Source organism: Emydura macquarii, unplaced genomic scaffold (assembly GCF_026122565.2).
Source record: "Emydura macquarii macquarii isolate MOO-44397 ecotype Brisbane River unplaced genomic scaffold, CSIRO-AGI_Emac_v2 contig_2897, whole genome shotgun sequence".
Taxonomy (NCBI): Eukaryota; Metazoa; Chordata; order Testudines; family Chelidae; genus Emydura; species Emydura macquarii.
This window is the reverse complement of record NW_027133034.1, coordinates 6,354,117-6,372,116: the sequence shown is the minus strand read 5'-3', so window position 1 is coordinate 6,372,116 and position 18,000 is coordinate 6,354,117. Positions and strand designations below refer to the sequence as shown.

Below are 18,000 nucleotides of genomic sequence, written 5' to 3'. Positions count from 1 at the left end.
GAATGGGAACGGTGCAGCTGAGTCCCACATGCCATGGTCTTCGGTGCCAGGGAGGTGTGTCAGTGCCACAGCTCCTTAGCAGAGTCCTTCAACTATGGCCCTTTCCTTCCCAATGTCAGAGCACTCCGCACTGAGGCTGATTTGCCTGCTTGCTACCCAGAAGTGTCCGAAGGGAGAAGAGCTTCCTCCATCATTAGAAATTTGAGCCTTTGGCTCCTCTCTTTCTGGGTCCTTGGACGGAAGCTTCAACAGAACTTGCACTTGTGCCGCAAATGTGACTCTCCCAAACACTTCAGGCAGGAGAAGTGCAGGTCATCCTTCGGCATAGGCTTCTTGCAGGATCCGCACAATCTGAAGCCAGGCATGCACCAGCCCCAGTACAAGGTGGGAAGAACTAACTACCTGCTAATCAGGAACTCTATTCTAACTACACTAAATTTTAACTACTTAACTATTTACAGGGACTTAACTAAAAGCGATAAGAAGGGGGAATCACTTGCTAAACAAGAGAAACCGGTTGTTCCAGCAAGCCTGACAAGTGGTAAGAAGAAACTGAGAAGGGAAGGGTCGACAGTGCCCTATATACAGTGCCATGGAGGCGCAACTCCAGGGGGGTCTACAGCTGATCTGTGTGTACTCTGGGGAAAAAAAACTTCCCAGCGGACCATGCATGCGGCGCACGCACACCTAGCTTGGAATCGACATGAGCAAGCACTCGAAAAAGAAAAATATGCATTCTAAAGTGATTGGTCCCTCATAGCACATCTTCTATTTGACCCTGCAAAAGATGCAATGCTGGATTTTTTACATCATAATCACTTCCATAACAGAATTATTTCACTGCAGTATCATTCAGAAAAAAATAATGAGCTAGAAGGGAGAAGCCTTAAACAAGAGTATTTTCAGCAGCAGCAAAAACATAAATATTGGATTTTTTTTTTCCTATGAACATCTTCCTTCCACACTCCCCAATTATGCTTCTGTGTGAGGGTACTCTTTTTAAAAAACTAAAACTTTCTGCTGCACACAAGCTTCCAAGTGGCTATCTGTGAACACACTGGAAGTTTTGAATTTGTTATTAATTATTAATTTATGCAGTCCCATAACTGTTTTCTAGCTGTTAAAACAAATTTTGCACTAAGATTTTAATATTATAGAAAATAAATGGTAAATTAAACCCTCTCACACTTACACATAATGCCATCCAGCATATTCAGAGCATAAAAGAGGAAATAGGCAGCAACAATGAAAGAGTTATAATTTTTGGTATGTGAGAAACATTAAAGAACTCAACAGTTCTCTCTCCAGAACACCTGAATCTTCCAAAGGGGGAAGAAGGTAAATACATACTCAGAACCCTGATCATATCTTTACGCTTAATGTGAATTTAGGAGTCTGAGCCCCAAAATAGTAACTATGCTCCACAATATTTTAGTTGTTTATGTTTACATTTCACCATCTTTGTATTCTTACATTCACAGTAATATTGCAATTCATTTGATCGTTTTATTGACAAATTATAGCACTTATTTAAGAAAATATGCTCTAAAATAGTTAATCTTTACCTGACTCGGTTAACGAGTGAAGTTCCAAAAGAGGAAGTACATTCTGTGACACTTGTGGTGTGGGAAGCAGAGGAGTTACTGAAATCTGAAACATAAGACAACATGAAAAAAACCAATTTAAAAATATTTTAATTCAATTCTGCTGTCCATTTTGATTGACTACAGATATTTCAGACTACAATTAATCTGTGTATATTTTATGACTTTACAGTTATGAGAAAAAAAACATTTCTGTATGAATGATTTTTAATTACCTGTTAAAAATAACACCTTAAATCAGAAGTTTTCAAACGGTGGGGCTCGCCTTCCTGGGAGGGGCATGAGGAGCTGATATGTCATACTGAAGGACAGGTAACAGCAGGGGGTTCTGGCCAGCATGGGAAGTGTATGGGGTTCCATATGGGCAATTCTGGCTGCTGGGATCAGGCTTCTTGCCTCTCACTCCCTCACTGCTACAGCTGCAGCAACCACCTACCGGCAGTTACCCTCCTGTGCTGGGGAGGTCAGCTGGGACCCTGCAAACAGGGAGAAGGTGGCTGAACTTCAGAAGTACTGAGCCCCCACTGGACAGGGCCCCCTCCTGACTTCAGTGCAGCCCAAGGCCACAGAGTGCCATCCTCTTTCCCCTGCCAGACACAGCCCATATAGAAGTAGTAGATGGGGCCATACTGAAGGGCCAGGGTCAAGACAGGGCTCTGTCTGGCAGGGGGCCAGTACTCGTGGGGTGCAACCTTCCCCAGCCCTTCAGCACAACACTGTACACTTCCCTTTGAGTTGGGGAGCAAGACGGGCAGGACATAGGTCCCAGCAGCCAAGACCAACCACGTGCGACAGGGAGCTGAAGGCTCAAGTGTTACACAGAGCATCCCCCAATTCCCCTGGGTACTGGGCACCCCACTCTGGAACCCAGCCCCTGCCTTCTCTCCTACCACTAACTCTTCCTGCCTGCCCCAACTGAGTAACTCCCCACCTTCCCTACACCTAATTGTCCCTTCCTGCTCTACACCTAACTCCCCCATCTCCCCTACGAATTACCCCTTGCCTTTCACCCCGCCTCCTCACCACAAATAATTCTCCCTTTTGCACTACAGCATCCTTTATACATGCCACTACCCCTTACATTCCCATCTGCCTTTTGTTCCTGCCCTGCTGACAGCCCCTCACTCTAACCTGCCTCTTTGTCCCTACCTCTGCTTCCCCCAGCCTTCTGCACCCACCCACCCAACACCTCCTAAGCTCTCTTGCTCCACTCAGGCCTCCCCCTGCATCTGACATCCCTGCCTCCCCAACCTGACCATACCTATCCTCTCTGTCTTCCCTTTCACTCTAACTTCTCCTCCACCATCCCATAGACCTCTCTTCCAAGCACAGAGCTCCTCGAAAGGGCAGGGCTGAGTCTCTGCCCCCCTGAACTCTGGGTGCCTTGTGGGTACCAGGCAGCACCTCTCGTTTCCTGCTGGGATAAAGGGGCTTCTGCAGAGCATGGTGTGTCAGAACCTGGGATCAGTCAGTGAAAGGCAGAGCCAGCCTATGGGACCTGCTGTAGTCAGGGGATATCCCAAACACACACACACACAACAGCAGCTATGCCAAGGCTTCTGATCACTCCAGCAATCTCCCCCTCCCTTTGCAGATGATCCCCTCGAGTCACCCAGTCTCTCTCCTGCCCGACCACGGGGCAGCAGCACCTGCAGCTGCTACTTTCTCTGCAGCTCTTGGCCCTGCTGTTTGCCACGTAGGGAGAAGTATATTGGGGGTCAAACCACAGCCTCCTTTGAGCCTTTGAAAAAGTTGGAAGTGAGGTAGCCTCTAAGAATAGTAAGCGAACCCTTCCCATCCCCAGATCCCCCTGTAATTTGAGCACTGCCACCAGCTGCACTTCATTTTTGTTTTGTTTTATTACCGATTTCCCCCAGGTTTTTTAATTTAAATAAATAAATAAGAGAAAATAAGGACCATATTGACAAAGAATATTTTTCTTGTTTCTTCAAAATACTGTTGATAAAATAAGAATTTCCCTTCAGAAAAATTATGTTGCAGCCATTATCCATGGATTTTGTCCCTCTAATCACAAGATTACCAGAGCATAGTACCAAAACTTCACTGACCAATGTGCTCATGCCAAGTCAGCACCTCCTAGCTCCTAAGTGCTATATAGCTGATGTGAGTGTGACGTTTCACTCACAAGTTATTTCTGCTTCATAGAGATCAGTTGTTTTGATGTTTGAGAACTGTGAATGAATGGAACCTTCTGTGAAGTGAAAATGTGATCATGCTGATCCTGGGGAAGGAATAAGTAGAGCCAGGCAAAAGAAAAATAGGAAATATGCAATGTTTCCTGCATTGTCTTAGGTTCACATTTATTGGTTCTGATGAAAATCTTTGACTGCAATGTGGTGTTTGTGCTGAAATTCTTGCTCAGGACAGCATGAAACCAAGCAAGGTAAAACGCCATTTGGAGACCAAACACTATGCCCTCAAAGATAAACCACACAATTTTATTTTTCAATTAAAGCTCTTTCAACTAAAAGAACAGAAGATGGTAATCAAAGAACACTGTGCTACCTCTTCCAAAGCACTTTAAGCATCTGATGCTGTCTCATACCAAATACCAAGAAGTGGAAAGTCTCATATGATTGGTCAGAGCCATGTGCTGCCAGTAGTGACTGAAATAGCATCCATAATATGTGGAAAGAAAGCTGCTGATCAGCAGAGTCTCATCCTATTATCTGATAACATGGTTAGCTGCAGAATTACTGATATGACAGGAAATGTATGGATATAGCTGGAGATGGCCAATGAAGTAGAAATGATGGTTTTCATAAGCTACATCTGCTCATCTGAGATCAAAGAGGCCTTTTTATTTTGCCATTCTGTCCCAACAAGAAGTACGACTGAGGAGTTGTTCAAAAATTTAAACCAGTACATGACAGATAAAAATATTGAGTGGAATCATTGTGTCAAGATTTATATGGATGGGGCAAAAATCATGACTGAATGAAGTAGTCTTGGTCAGATGAATGCTGCTGCACTGGGAGACACTAAACAAATGCAATACTAAAAGCACAGTATCAGATGTACTGATCGCTACTATCAAAGTTGCCAACTTCATAAAAACTTGACCACTGAACTCATTTTCCTCACTGCTATGTGAAGAAATGGGATCGTTGCACCAGAAACTTCTACTTCATACAGAAGTTTAATGATCATCATACAGTAAGATTCTACCAAGAATCTGCGAGTCCAAGAAGGAGCAGCTCATGAAACACCATATTCTGAGCAGCTCCTGAAACACCATTTCACCAGCACTTCCAGGTTTTACTGAGCTATGTAGCTGACATATTTGACAAGTTCAATGAAGTTAACCTTTCACTGAAAGATAAGAACTGTAACATTTTCTTTATGCATGAAAATGTACAGAGGTTTGCCAAAATCTTTTGCTATGGAGGGAGTATTTATATGCTGCAAGACAATGTAACTATGTTCCTGATATTGTCTTCTGTCATTATGGACTGTGAAATGTCTGTTCTAGAAGGCAAATATGTAATTCATCATTGAAATGTTTCTCTCAGCTTTGCACACAGTTCAGCAAATATTTTCCCAAAGGAGAGACAAATGAATTGCAAGATTTTGCCTCGATTTTTGAAAGCTGTTTTCAGAGGATTTCATAGCAAAAGCCAAGACTGTCATGGGTCTAAAAGAGAATTTTATTGACTATGCTGGTAACTCTGTTTTGAGAGAGAATTTTAAACACACACCTCTTGATCAGTGTTCTCTCAATTTAAAAAAAGTTTCCCAAACTGTCACAAACAACTGTTGAAATACTTATTCATTTTGCCTAAAGATATCTATGTGAAGTGAGTTTTTCTTCACTTACTTCAAAAACAAGTATAGAAGCCAGTTGAATGTAGAGACTGATTTGCAACTGTAAATCTTCAAAATCAGATTCCATAAATCGTGCTAGCAAACTGGTTTATCCTACTCACTGAGACTAACACAAGTTATTAGTATTCTTTTATGTCAGTGGTTTTCAACCTTTTTTCATCTGCAGACCCCTACAAAATTTCAAATGGACGTGTAGAGCACTATGGAAATCTTGGACATGATTTACAGACTGCCAGGAGTCTGCAAAACAAAAGTTGAAAACCACTATTTTATGCTGAAGTTTACCCAGTAGTAGAATGGTGGTACTGTGCTATTTACGTTGCTTTCAGTATTAAGCAATATGTTATGTTAGAACAAGAGAATTTTATTTTCTTGGCTATGGAAAAATACTGTTTCTTAGTAAGGGGGAAGAGGGTGAATGCTCAAGGGACATCAATCTTCGAAGGGAAGCTTTGCAAAAAAAAAAAAAAAAAGAAAAGCTTGGGACCCTCTGTCTTAGGGTATTAAAATTTAAGGAGAGAGAAATGGGCAAAGCACAAGGCCTCACAAATCAGGTGGAAGCAGCAGGTATTAAAAGCTACTCCAACTACTACAAGAAGACAATGGGAGGTATGCAGGAAGCGCTGAAAGCTCTATTTTCACAGGTACAAGAGACAAGGAAGATGCAAAAGATAGGACCTGGACTGAGGCAGAAAGGGGACAGCAGGACCTATCTTCACAGGGTAGGGCTGGATGCTCCCCTGCAAGCAAGTGGGAGGAGGGAGTGGAAGAAGCACAAACTAGAAAGCTTCCTCCGCTCTTTTGATCACTCCCCATAAGCTTCAAAGACAAGGGATAGATGGTTCTCCTCAAACTTCACAGTACTGGAGAAAGTAGGAGGCAGCAGATGCTGGTGGAGTTTTTGATTGGGGATGACCATTTTTATTCTATTCTACATAGGTTTTTATACCACAGTCATCACCATGAAGTCTCAGCATCTTCTAATAGCACATTAACAAACAGCTGTCATGTTTGTTCTCTCACCTTTCCCTCAGAGAGAGGAGTGTGAATGTAGTATCTTGTTTTGACAGGGTGTTTTTTTTTTTTTTTTTTTTTTTTTAAATATATTACACACACACCTGGCTGCTATGTGTTTATATTAGGGAAGGCAAACTCAAAGAAATGTTCCTTGCACTTGGACTGGAAAGTGGTAAGATTTGTGATGCATCTTACTCCTTGGGGAAGTTCATTCCATAGTCTGAGACAACCCCTGGAGAACATTCTGAGGAGCAACAGAACCAAGCAGCAATTGGAGCTAGAGGGACTTTTACCGTGTGGTCACCAAGGTCTGGTCTACACTGCTACCTTACATAGATAGCGTATCTCCCGTCGACGTACTTACACTCACGTAGCACAGCATCTTCACGGGGCTGTGTCGATAGGAGACACCCTCCCATCTATGCAGCCTTACTCCTTTTGGGGAGATGGATTACCGGCATTGACCGGTGAGCCCATCTGGGATCAACTGAGCGGGTCTCCACGACCCAGTCAATCGATCCTGCTGCATTAAGCGCCATGGAACTGGCAGTGTAGATATACCTTAAGAGAGGACAGAGGAGCAAAAGCTTGTGGGGAAATAGGAGTCTTCACTTCTCAATGGGGCCACTGTGATGGCCATGAGGTAAGTCACTTTAGCCAAAAGATGTGAAAGTCACCACGAAGCCAGATGTTCAAAGGGAACCCATCAGAGCTGACAAGACCAGCTTTGAGTCCCAGAGTAGTGCTGGGTCCTAACTGGAGCGTTAAGTCTATTTATACCTATTAGAAATCTGATCATCACTGGGTTAGAACATATAGGCCAACTTTCCATCAGGGATGGAAAGCTGAGATTGCAGCCAAGTGAACTCTTAAAGAAGTGAGAAACCCAACTCTTTTAGATAGAGCAAGTATCCAGAATGTTCTGCACCACAGCCTACCTACGATGGAGAGAAGTTTTGCTGCCTGGACCAGACAGAAAAAAAAGCTTTCATTTAATCAGAAATATATCTAGTGAATGGCTTTCACCTGTTCAATAACTTGTTCCAGACAGCAAAAGAGCAATTGTTTCACTTGGGTTAACCACTCAGCATCCATGCAGTAAGGAGAGGTTTGTGGGAATTTGGATGTAATAAGTATCTCTGATTCTGAGATATTATTGCTTTAACCTGGGCAGGACAGAAAGCCTTTGAGGGACTTGCCCTGGCCAAGCAAGCACTATTTAAGATCAATTTAGTGTGGTGCTGCAAGTTTGAGAACTACCTTTGGAATTAAAGGTATGGGAGGGAACACATAAAACAGGCTGCCCTTCCACTGAAATAGGAACATATCTGTGATTGAACCTAGACTGTGACTCACTCTGGAACAGACTTGGTAGCATATCTTGTTCTGCACTGGGGCAAACAATCTACTACAGTTATTCATCAAGTCTGGAATATCAATCTGACCACTTCCATTTTGAGAGACCACTCATATGCCATTCTAAAGGATCCATTCAGGTGGTCTGTGAGGCAATTCTGCACCCCAGAAGATGTGAAGCTTTTAGTGTCACTGAGTTCTGGATGCAAAAATTCCTAAGATGTATTGCTTCCTGACAAAACCAATCCTATCTGGTTACCCCACTTGTTCAAACAGAGCATTTGCAATGGTGCAGTAAAAGAGAACTTACACAATACTGGCATTAACGTGTATCAGAAAATTTTAACGTGCCTCGTAGAATGCGCAAAGTTAAAGTATATATATGTGTAATTCTCCTGATTCAACCCCAGAGCTTGGAGATCCCCTAAGTTTGCTCCCCAGCCTAAAGATAATGTCCATGACCAAAAGGGAAGGTAATGTGAGAAAGGAACCTTATTGCAGACACTGGACAGGTTCATCACCCAATTCAATGAAGACACAGCCCTAGCTGGTACGTGAACCTGCATGTCCAGTTGATATTTTATTGGACAAGAAAAGGTTATTCATCCTGTGCAGTAACTGAGGTTCTTCAAGATGGGTGTTTCTGTAGGAGCTCCGCTTCAGGTGAATGTGCATCTCTGTACCTTTGATCGGAGAATTTCAGCAGCAGTGCCCGTCAGGGTTACACGTGTGCTCTCCCTGTCTCGCACTGTTGTTGGCACCTATCTAGGGCTATGTGACTAGACCCCTCCATTCCTCAGTTCCTCCTCTACCGCAGAGTCTGTAGACTGAATTCCGAAGCAGAGGGGAGGAGGGTGGTAATGGAGCACTGAGGAATGGGGGATGTCTCTCGGGCCCTTGACCAAACCCTCAAAATTGTTGCTTTGCAGAGGGTTACTGGGATGCCAATGATTGAGCAGGGCGTGGTTGACGCCTTGGAGGTCTCATTCTGCGTTTTTGTTTATTATATTGTCTCTGCTGTTGGGCATATAGTCAGATCTTGCATGCTGGGTTGAACAGTATTTCCCATTTTTTCCTCTGTGCAGGTGGGTAAATCCCAGGGGAATGAAGGGTCGCCCTAGAGTCCTTCAAGTTGTGAAGAGACTCGGTCTTCGTGAAACTACTTCAGACCATGAAAAGGGAGATCCTCCACAGTCAAATGTACTTCCCTTGGGAAACCGGATAAGTGAAGCCACGAAGCCTGAGCATGACTAGTTGGTAGTCGTGGAACGTGCTGCCGTGTCTGCAGTATCTAGAGATGCCTGTAGGCAGTTCTGGCCAGCAGATGGCCCTCCGCGATGACTGCTTTGAGTTGTTCTCTTTTGTCCTCTGGTATATATCCAATAAAGTCTGACAGGTTGGAGTAATTTGTATGGTCATATTTTGCCATCACTGTGACATAGTTAGCAATTTGAAATTGGAGAGTGGCTGATGAACAGGCCCTCTGGCCAAAGAGGCCTAACTGTTTCCATTCTTTGTTGTAGGGGGCAGATCTGGAGTGGTGTTGTCTGCTCCATTCATTGACAGCATCAACCACTAAGGAGTTCGGTGCGGGGTCAGAGAGGGGAGGTAATATTTTTTATCTGCTCTCTTGCAAATGAAAGTCAATGGTTGTTGGGCACCTAACTCCTGTAAGCTCCTTTTCAAATCCCAGTCTTACATATTTTAGTAAACTGAGTATTTTTCTACCATTTAAAAAATTTAGCTTACCTGAGTTGGTTTTGGAGAAGACGTAGTAGCAGGACTACTTTCCGGTTTAGGAATGCTGTCAATTAGCTCCAAGACACCCATCAGCTTTTGGTCAGAGATTTGCACAGAGAGTAAAGGCAGCTGTCCAAAAATTTTGAATCTATCATAAAAATAATAAGTTATTTCAAATGGATTTATCATTTAAAATGCTGCATTTGTTTTCTTATTACTAACACCATATTTACTCATCAGCAAATTACAGAGAGAGAAAAAATCCTAGATGTAAAATATATTTCATTTATATTTGAGGAAAACTTATTTAATCTATACAAAACTGTTGTACAGCTGGCCTTCCAATAGATATCTGAGCAGTTCTAAGTTCCTCTTTGTTACCATGTTCTATGAATGGAAGACTCCAAATATCAATTTTAGGGATACTTTACCCACTTCTGTGTTGGTGGTATACAACACATGTCCCACAAACAGGAAATCTCCTCTGTTATTTGATTATTTTATTGTATTATTTTTAAGAAATCACTGAAATGGTATCATATTTACACATTGCATTACAAAGTAAAACACATTCTATGCCAACGAGCAGCAAACTAGGACTGCCTGTTAACAAAGCACTTAAGTATTTTGTTGGGTTGGGGCTCCATTACAGACAAGAAACCTAAAACAGGATACAGGATAACAATTCAGCAAAAGCTGAGATAAAATAATGCATGAAGAATTTCTAAAGTACGTTAAAGTTAAGAAGGGATTTGAATGAGGAAGATGTTGGCAGACAGGAAATGGGACTTTTCGAAACAAGTCCTGATTCTGCAAAGACTTACATACATTTAACTTTAGGTACCATGAGTAGACCAATTTAAAGTCCCATGTACTTAAGTCTTTGCAGGAGTAGGACCATAAAAGAAGCATAATAGGTGTGAACCAGAGACTAAGAAAGCAGTTTGAAATCAAATATTTTCAACACTTATCTTTCTAGCTACATCTGCTTCTCAGATGATATACAGAACTATAACAACCATTCCTCGGCAAGTCAATCACTTTAAACTGTACTGAAATTTCAAATTGTATCACCAGGTTTCTAAGTCTGACCAATTCATAGATTTCTTTATGTAATAAGAACCCTTAAAAGTTCTTCGTAAGTTGTCCGTAAGTTTCAATATTTCTATAGAGACATTTCAAACTGGCTTTTTGTCTCTTCTATTTTCGCTTCATCCCTTGGGAACTGGCAAAGTCTATGATCACTGTCTGACCTGAAAGTACTTACCCACCTATTGCCTAGGTGGTTTGCAATCTAAGACTCTTAAGAGTTATCATTGCTCCTGGATTTAAAGATAGCAGAAGCAGTCAGAAGCTTTTTAGCTTTTGACTTGATGAGAAATCATGTCTTTTCTTGGAAATGAAAACTGCCACAGTCTTTGTTAACATTAGCTACTACGATGTGCTTTAACTATGCATCCCCATCTGCATCTGTATTCAGCAAATATATTAGATATGGCTTTTATTTTATAGGGCTTTTGGAGTATGCAGAAGGTTTGAGATGTCATATTGCTCACAAGGGGGTAGTATGCAGAAGGTAAGATGACTGATAAGCAGCTAACAAAGCACCAGAAAGGAGGATAAGCTATAACAGCTGCAGCAGCTGAAATTCCTGTAGCACAGCAGATTGAAGGGACAAGGAACAGGAATGGACCAGGAGCCTTATAGTGGAGATGAATAGAAGAAATACCCACTGAAGTAGGTTAACCAGAACTGGGAATGGCCAAGAGATATTGGGTACAGAAGACCCTGGATCTTGTGGATGAAGCAAAGCCTTTGCAGGGCTTCAAAAGCTCTGCAGAAGGGGTGATAGCTGAGACAGGGTGCTGACATCAGTTAGGCAGGGAGGCACTTTGCTAGAGCCATGAATGTGAAACCTCACATGTGCAAACTCCCTCCTCAAGGTAGGCCATCACCTCAGCATCCCTGAAGTGATGGAAATCATAGAATCATAGAAATGTAGGACTAGAAGGGACCTCAAGAGATTTTCTAGTCCAGTCCCCTGCACTAAAGGCAGGACTAAGTATTATCTAAACCATCCTTGACAGGTGTTTGTCTAACCTGCTCTTAAAATCTCCAATGATGTAGATTCCACAACTGCCATAGGCAATTTATTCCAGTGCTTAATTACCCTGAGAGTTAGGAAGTTTTTTCTGATGTCCAACCATAACCTCCCTTGCTGAAATTTAAGCCCATTGCTTTTTGTCTTATCCTGAGAGGTTAAGGAGAAGAATTTTTCTCCCTCCTCCTTGTAACAACCTTTTATGTACCTGAAAACTGTTATGCCCCCTCAGTCTTCTCTTCTCGAGACTAAACAAACCCAATTTTTTCTCTTTTTTCACAGGTCATGTTTTCTAGACATTTAATCATTGTTGTTGCTCTTCTCTGGACTTTTTCCAATTTGTCCACATCTTTCCTGAAATGTGGCACCCAGAACTGGACAAAATACTCCAACTGAGGCTTAACCAGTGCAGAGTAGAGTAGAAGAATTACATCTCGTTTCTTGCTTACAACACTCCTGCTAATAAATCCCAGAATGATGTTTGCTTTTTCTGCAATAGCGTTACACTGCTGACTCATATTTAGCTTGTGATCCATTATAACCCGCAGATCCCTTTCTGCAATAGTCCTTCCAAGGCAGCATTTCCCATTTTGTATGTGTGCAACTGATTGTTCCTTCCTAAGTCGAGTACTTTGCATTTGTCCTTTTTGAATTTCATTAATACAATCATGAATACAAATTAATGACCAGTTCTGGCACTTGGCTACTGAACTGAGAGTTCCACTTTCCTCTCTCTCCTTTTTAAAAGAAAGCCCTCAACCTTCTGGCTTTTCTCTTTGCTCTTTCCTTTCTCTTATCTCCTTTTTCCTCAGGATGCCTGCAAGAAAGAGGAAAAGAAGGCAGGAGAGAGCAGGAAAGCTGAGCTTATACAATCAGTACTACAGTTTCTTCTTCTTACTTCCAAGTAGATGGCATCATAACAACATCTGTTCCTTGATACACTGTAATAGTAAGAGGCATACACTCTGGTTGCTATACTACTTCTAGGTGAAATTCAGTGGGCTGGTTCCTAGCTACAGAGATTAAAAGCAACTAAAATTCACTTCTCAGACGCTGCTTCTTCATCTCTGAATCACCAACCACCTGCATTTGTCTGGAACACTTCAGCTCTTTCTTATAAGGTTGAAGTTCAAAGTAAATGGAGGCAGGATATAGCTGATAGCAGGGTTTTACCTCTGGTTTCACTCTTATCACAGAAACATCTAAGTCTAAATCTGTGCATATTTGGAAATAATTCTAAGGCTTCTCTTTGTATAAGCTTTTTATTAACTGTAGACAATGGAACTTCCAGCATTCAACCACTCCCTAAATTTTCCATATCTGTATTTCAAAGCTCTGGTGAGGAAGGAGGCTGTGATTTTATTAAGAACAATATTTCCCAATCTATAAAAAATGTAAACTATACCTAGATATTTTGGTTATAAGTGACTTCTAAATATGTATAATACATAACCAGATTCATTATAACTGGATATTTAAAAAATATTTTAGGGCTTCAATCAGAGTATTGTAATCAATACATAACAATTTAGAAGCACAAAAATATAGGGCTGAATAGGACCTCGAGGCAGGACGAAGTACACCTAGACCTGACAGATGTTTTGTTATAAAAATCCTCCATTGGTGGGGATTCCACAACCTATCTTGGAAGACTATTTCAGTGCTTAACTGTCCTTATATTTAGAAATGTATTTCCTAATTTCTAATCTAGATCTCCCTTTCGGAAGATTAAGCCCATTACTTCTTGTCTTGTCAGTGGACATGGAGAACAATCAATCCCTGTCCTCTGGGTGTAACCCTTTTGTAGATGTTGCTCCTGAAATACCACACACAGCTTCTAGGGGACACACCCCTGGACTACAGCAGCAATGGTTACAGAGACTCAGGACTCCATTTCTCAGACTGCTTATGATCCAGGGTGGAGACAGTGTTGCTAGCCTGTTCTACGAGAAACCATCATAAGCAGAACTCAGAGACAAAGGGTTTAGTTTTGGCTGTGTTTGGAGAGAGCAGCATCACAGCCAGGGTGGATTCTTCCACCCTTGACATGCCCACCCAAGAGAAGACTGAGTCCTATTGGGATTTCTGGAACACTGAATAGTATCATCATCTCAGCAAAGACCAGAAACCCAAGAGGCTCAGAAGTGTTATGGTCAGGCTACCAAAAGCTAGCCTAACTGCACACTGGAATCCAGACCAAAGAGCCACAAGGATGATCTTATGATCCTTGGTGTGAATAATTCATAAGAACATCCCTTTGTATTTATTTTGCTATTTTGTTTTAACCTTTCCACTGACTTCAGAGCTATAGCAGCCATCAAAGACAGAGCCTAAATTCACTATTTGTCTAGACAAGTGCTGGGAGGGAGCAGAGTGGGCTGTGCATTTTGGGAGGGATAGAGTGTATGTATTGTTGTTTTTGTCTTTTATTATCCTGATCCCTTTTTCCGTTGTCCCTTATCCTGAGTTTCTTATTCCTAATAAACCCCCAGTTATTGTTTAATTATCCCAAGAATTGTGATAGCTATTTTATTTTTTGGGCTGACACTCCTCTGTAAAAGATTGCATGTTAAATATTTTCCCAAAGGATAAAGTCCTCTGTGTTCTCTGCATTAGGAGGTTTCCTCTTGGGTGCAGGCATCAGCACCCTTATAAGTGAACCCAGGACCCATAACCCTAAGGAAAAAAAGTAGAAGGCTGCAGCCACGCTTCAGGGTTGGGCTACATTGATAACAGTCCTAACATATTTGAAGACCGTTATCAGGTTCTCCGAGTCTTCTTTTCTCAAGACTTACCGTGCCCAGTTTTTAAACAACTTTTCCTCATTTGTCAAATTTCTAAACCTTTTATCATTTTGGTTGCTGTCCTCTGGACTCTCTACAATTTATACAGATCTTTCTTAAAGTGCGGTTCCCAGAACAAGACAACACTCCAGCTGAGACCTCCCCAGGACTGAATAGAGCAGGATAATTGCCTCCCACATAACACTTCTGTTAATACACCCAAGAATACTACTCATCTTTTTCACAACTGCACCACACTGTTGGATCATAAGCAATCTGTTATTCCCATTTTGTAGTTCTACATTTGATTTTTCCTTCCGATGTGTAGAACTTCGCACTTGTCTTGATTGAATTTAATCTTGCTCAATTCAGATGAATTCTCCAATTTATCAGGTCCTTTAGAATTTTAATCCTGTCCTCCAAAGTGCTTGCAACCCCTCCCACTTTGGTGTCATCTGTAAATTTTGCAGGTATACCCTCCACTCCATTATCTAGCTCATTAATGAAAATATTGACTAGTATGGGACCCCACTACATACATCCTCCCACTCTGATGGAACCACTGATAACTTCTCTGAGTATGGTCTTACAACCAGTTCTGCACCACTCTAATAGTAGTATCATCTAGACCATATTTTCATAGTTCAGCTATAAGAATATCATGGGGATTGAGTCAAAAGCTTTACTAAAATCAAGATAAATCGCATCTATAGTTGCCCCCATCCAGTTTGCCAGTGAAGGTAAAGAAGGCAATTACGTTGGTTTGGTATGATTTGTCCTTGACATGTTATGCTTTATAAAGGTAAGATGTCAGTAACACAGGACAGAAATCTAAGAAAGAATGGTAAGTATAAGACTAAGATTTTTTTCAAGAGACAATTGGCAATGTACAACATGAACTCTCCCCTCTCCTCGTCTTGCCTTCTCTTCTCTGTCACAATTCTCTCCTCTTTCTCTGTAGTCACAGATAGAGATTTTTCATCTGTTCTCCTCCTCTAACCTCTCCACCTTGCCCTAGTGAGTCAGTGACCCTAGCCCATTCCATCTCCTTATTTCCCTCATGCTCACTCTCATCTTCCCCTTACTCTTCTCCTTAGTTTCTCATTATCCTGTCTCCTTCCCCTCACAATACAAGCATGCTTTTCTCTCTCCCATCTTAAAAAAAAAACCCAACACATATTTGGCCCTACTTCCCTCTCCAACTAGCACCCTCCCAAATCTCCATTCTCACTGAACATGCTGCTTATAATGAATGTTTAGAATTCCTCTCTTCCAATTTCATTCTGGATCCTCTCCAATTTGGCTTCTGTTTCTCCTCCTACCTCTCTAGTTGCTCTTTCAGCATGTCCTTTGGAGGTTCCTTCTCATCCTCCATGCAGTTTTCTGAGAGAACCACAAAACTCTATCTCAAGACCCCTTCTCTTCACCCTCCTCCCTTATGGCTGGGTATTCTTATTTGCAAACATAAATACAACCACCATCTCTGTGCTCATGACTCTCAGTTCCACCTCTCTATTCCTGTTTCCTTCTGTCCAAAGTCAAGTCTCAGCCTCTTTCTGACATCTTGTGGATATCTAGCAATCTGCACAAGCTCACTATGGGTCTTTCCCATCCCCATACATTTCCCACTACACCTCCTTTCTTGGTCATTGCGGCCACCACTACCATCTTGCCTCTCACTCAGTCCTGTAACCTCAGAATCATCTTTGACTTGGACCTCTCTTTAGGTCCTCACATCCAGGTTATGTCTAAGTCTTGCAAATTTTTTTCTGCATAACATCTCTAAGGTATGGTCTTTCTTACCTACCCACACAGCTGAAACTTTCAACCAGGATCTTGTGTCTTATCTCAATAACTACAACATCCTTTTCTCTGGCCTTGATAAATACAATCTTGCCACAGTAATACATATTCAGAATATTGCTATAAGTATTTTCCTAGACTATTACTTTGACCACATCACTGTCTTTGCATCCCTCCACAATCTCCCTCTTCACTTTTGTTGTTGAACAGAGAATTGTTTTCACTTTCAAGCCTCTTCACCTTACCTATCATCTCTTTCACCTTACCTCTTTCACCTTACCTATCATCTCTCATTTAGCATTAAAAGGTCGACTCCAACTGTGCCAGCCTCCATTGCTCCCTTGTCAAATTTTCAAATTAATATCTTAATGTTTTCTCCTGAGCTGCCCCTCGGAGAGCTCTCCATAAACATTCATAAAACTAACTTATTTTTCTTTTTCAAATCCCTCCTTAAAACTCTGTTTTGCCAAGCTGCCTACAAAGACCTTGATGATTAGGCTGTTAGTACACTAAGCCTACAGCCTATCATGCCGACCAATATTGTTTCATTGTTTCCTTGTGCTCCTCCCTCAGTCCATCTGTATCTATCTACTGTCTCTTGAATTATAATAAGATTGCAAGTTCTTTGAGGCAGGGACAGTCTTTGTTCAGTGCCTAACACAGTAAGACCCTGGTCCATTTGTATGATAATACAAATAATAAGTAGTAAATAAAATTAGAGGAAAAGAAATATGATAAATATTAAACTATGCTTCCTTTAGCCTATAATTCATTTTAAGAATTATATTATAATTAGGTTCTTGGAGGGACTATTACCTTAAAAATGCATTTACTATAAACATTTACACAATAGAAAGAAAAAATATACTTAGGCATTCTTGCATCAGTGACAACCATTGCCCTGCTAAATTCCACCTTCACATCCATAGGCTGCAAGATATGTTGTGATGAATATTTTAGCATACGAGCCTCCTGCCAATTCTCATCTAGTGAAAGGAAAACAGGTGTATTACTTTTTTTATGCCACAATAGATTTCTCCAAGTTGAATACATTGTGATAATGTGTTTTGGAGTTGGAGAAGGGTCAGAATAAGGAAGTATTAGGGAGGGAAACTAATGTTATTGGGCTTGATACCAAAATCACAAATGAAATTCTATGGTCTGTATATTATGCACCAGAGCAGGCTAGGTGATCTTGAAATCTTTTGGCCTCAAAAGTCTATGCATTTGTAAGAAAGCAAAAACTAAGGTTGTGGTGCTTGTTTGCCAGGCTTAATTAAATGCTTGGGAAATTCACTGTGTGCAGATGTGTTGGACTTGATTTGCAGTTTTAAAAATATTTGTCCTAAAGTCTTCCTAGTTCAATCAAGGCTTAGCATCTGTGGAAATGAAGAACAAAATTTACTGGAACTCAATTACTGGTTAAAAATTGGCATACCTATTATCAAAAAGTTTTGTGTTCAGTTGTCCCAGCAAAGAGCAATTCATTTTGTGAATACTTACGATGATTGCAGTAAAGTAGCTGTATACTACTGAGTTGAATATCAAAGCTATCATAAGCTCTTGACATGATATCTTCAATAGTGCTTTGTCCTACTTTGAGATCTGACACATCAGAACGACTTTTACTCGTCATCTTAAAAAATAACAAAAAATGAAATTAAAATCAATTAAAAGATCTTCAAAGCACTGGTTATACAAATATTCAAGTTCTATCAAAATGAAAGGTCAAATATGAAATAATTATTTT

At 41.2% G+C, this 18,000-nt stretch overlaps 1 protein-coding gene across 2 annotated transcripts in view; it reads right to left on the bottom strand.

Annotated features, from left to right (window-relative positions):
• The window catches only part of VPS13A (vacuolar protein sorting 13 homolog A), a 271,467-nt gene that overhangs the window by 162,836 nt on the left and 90,631 nt on the right, over window positions 1-18,000 (bottom strand). For both annotated transcript variants that reach the window (XM_067568877.1, XM_067568878.1), the window contains exons 21-24: window positions 17,754-17,886; window positions 17,119-17,236; window positions 9,573-9,711; window positions 1,566-1,650 (exon numbers count right to left, since the gene is read on the bottom strand). In XM_067568877.1, coding sequence (XP_067424978.1) covers window positions 1,566-1,650; window positions 9,573-9,711; window positions 17,119-17,236; window positions 17,754-17,886 — 475 coding nt within the window. The remainder of the gene's footprint in view (window positions 1-1,565; window positions 1,651-9,572; window positions 9,712-17,118; window positions 17,237-17,753; window positions 17,887-18,000) is intronic.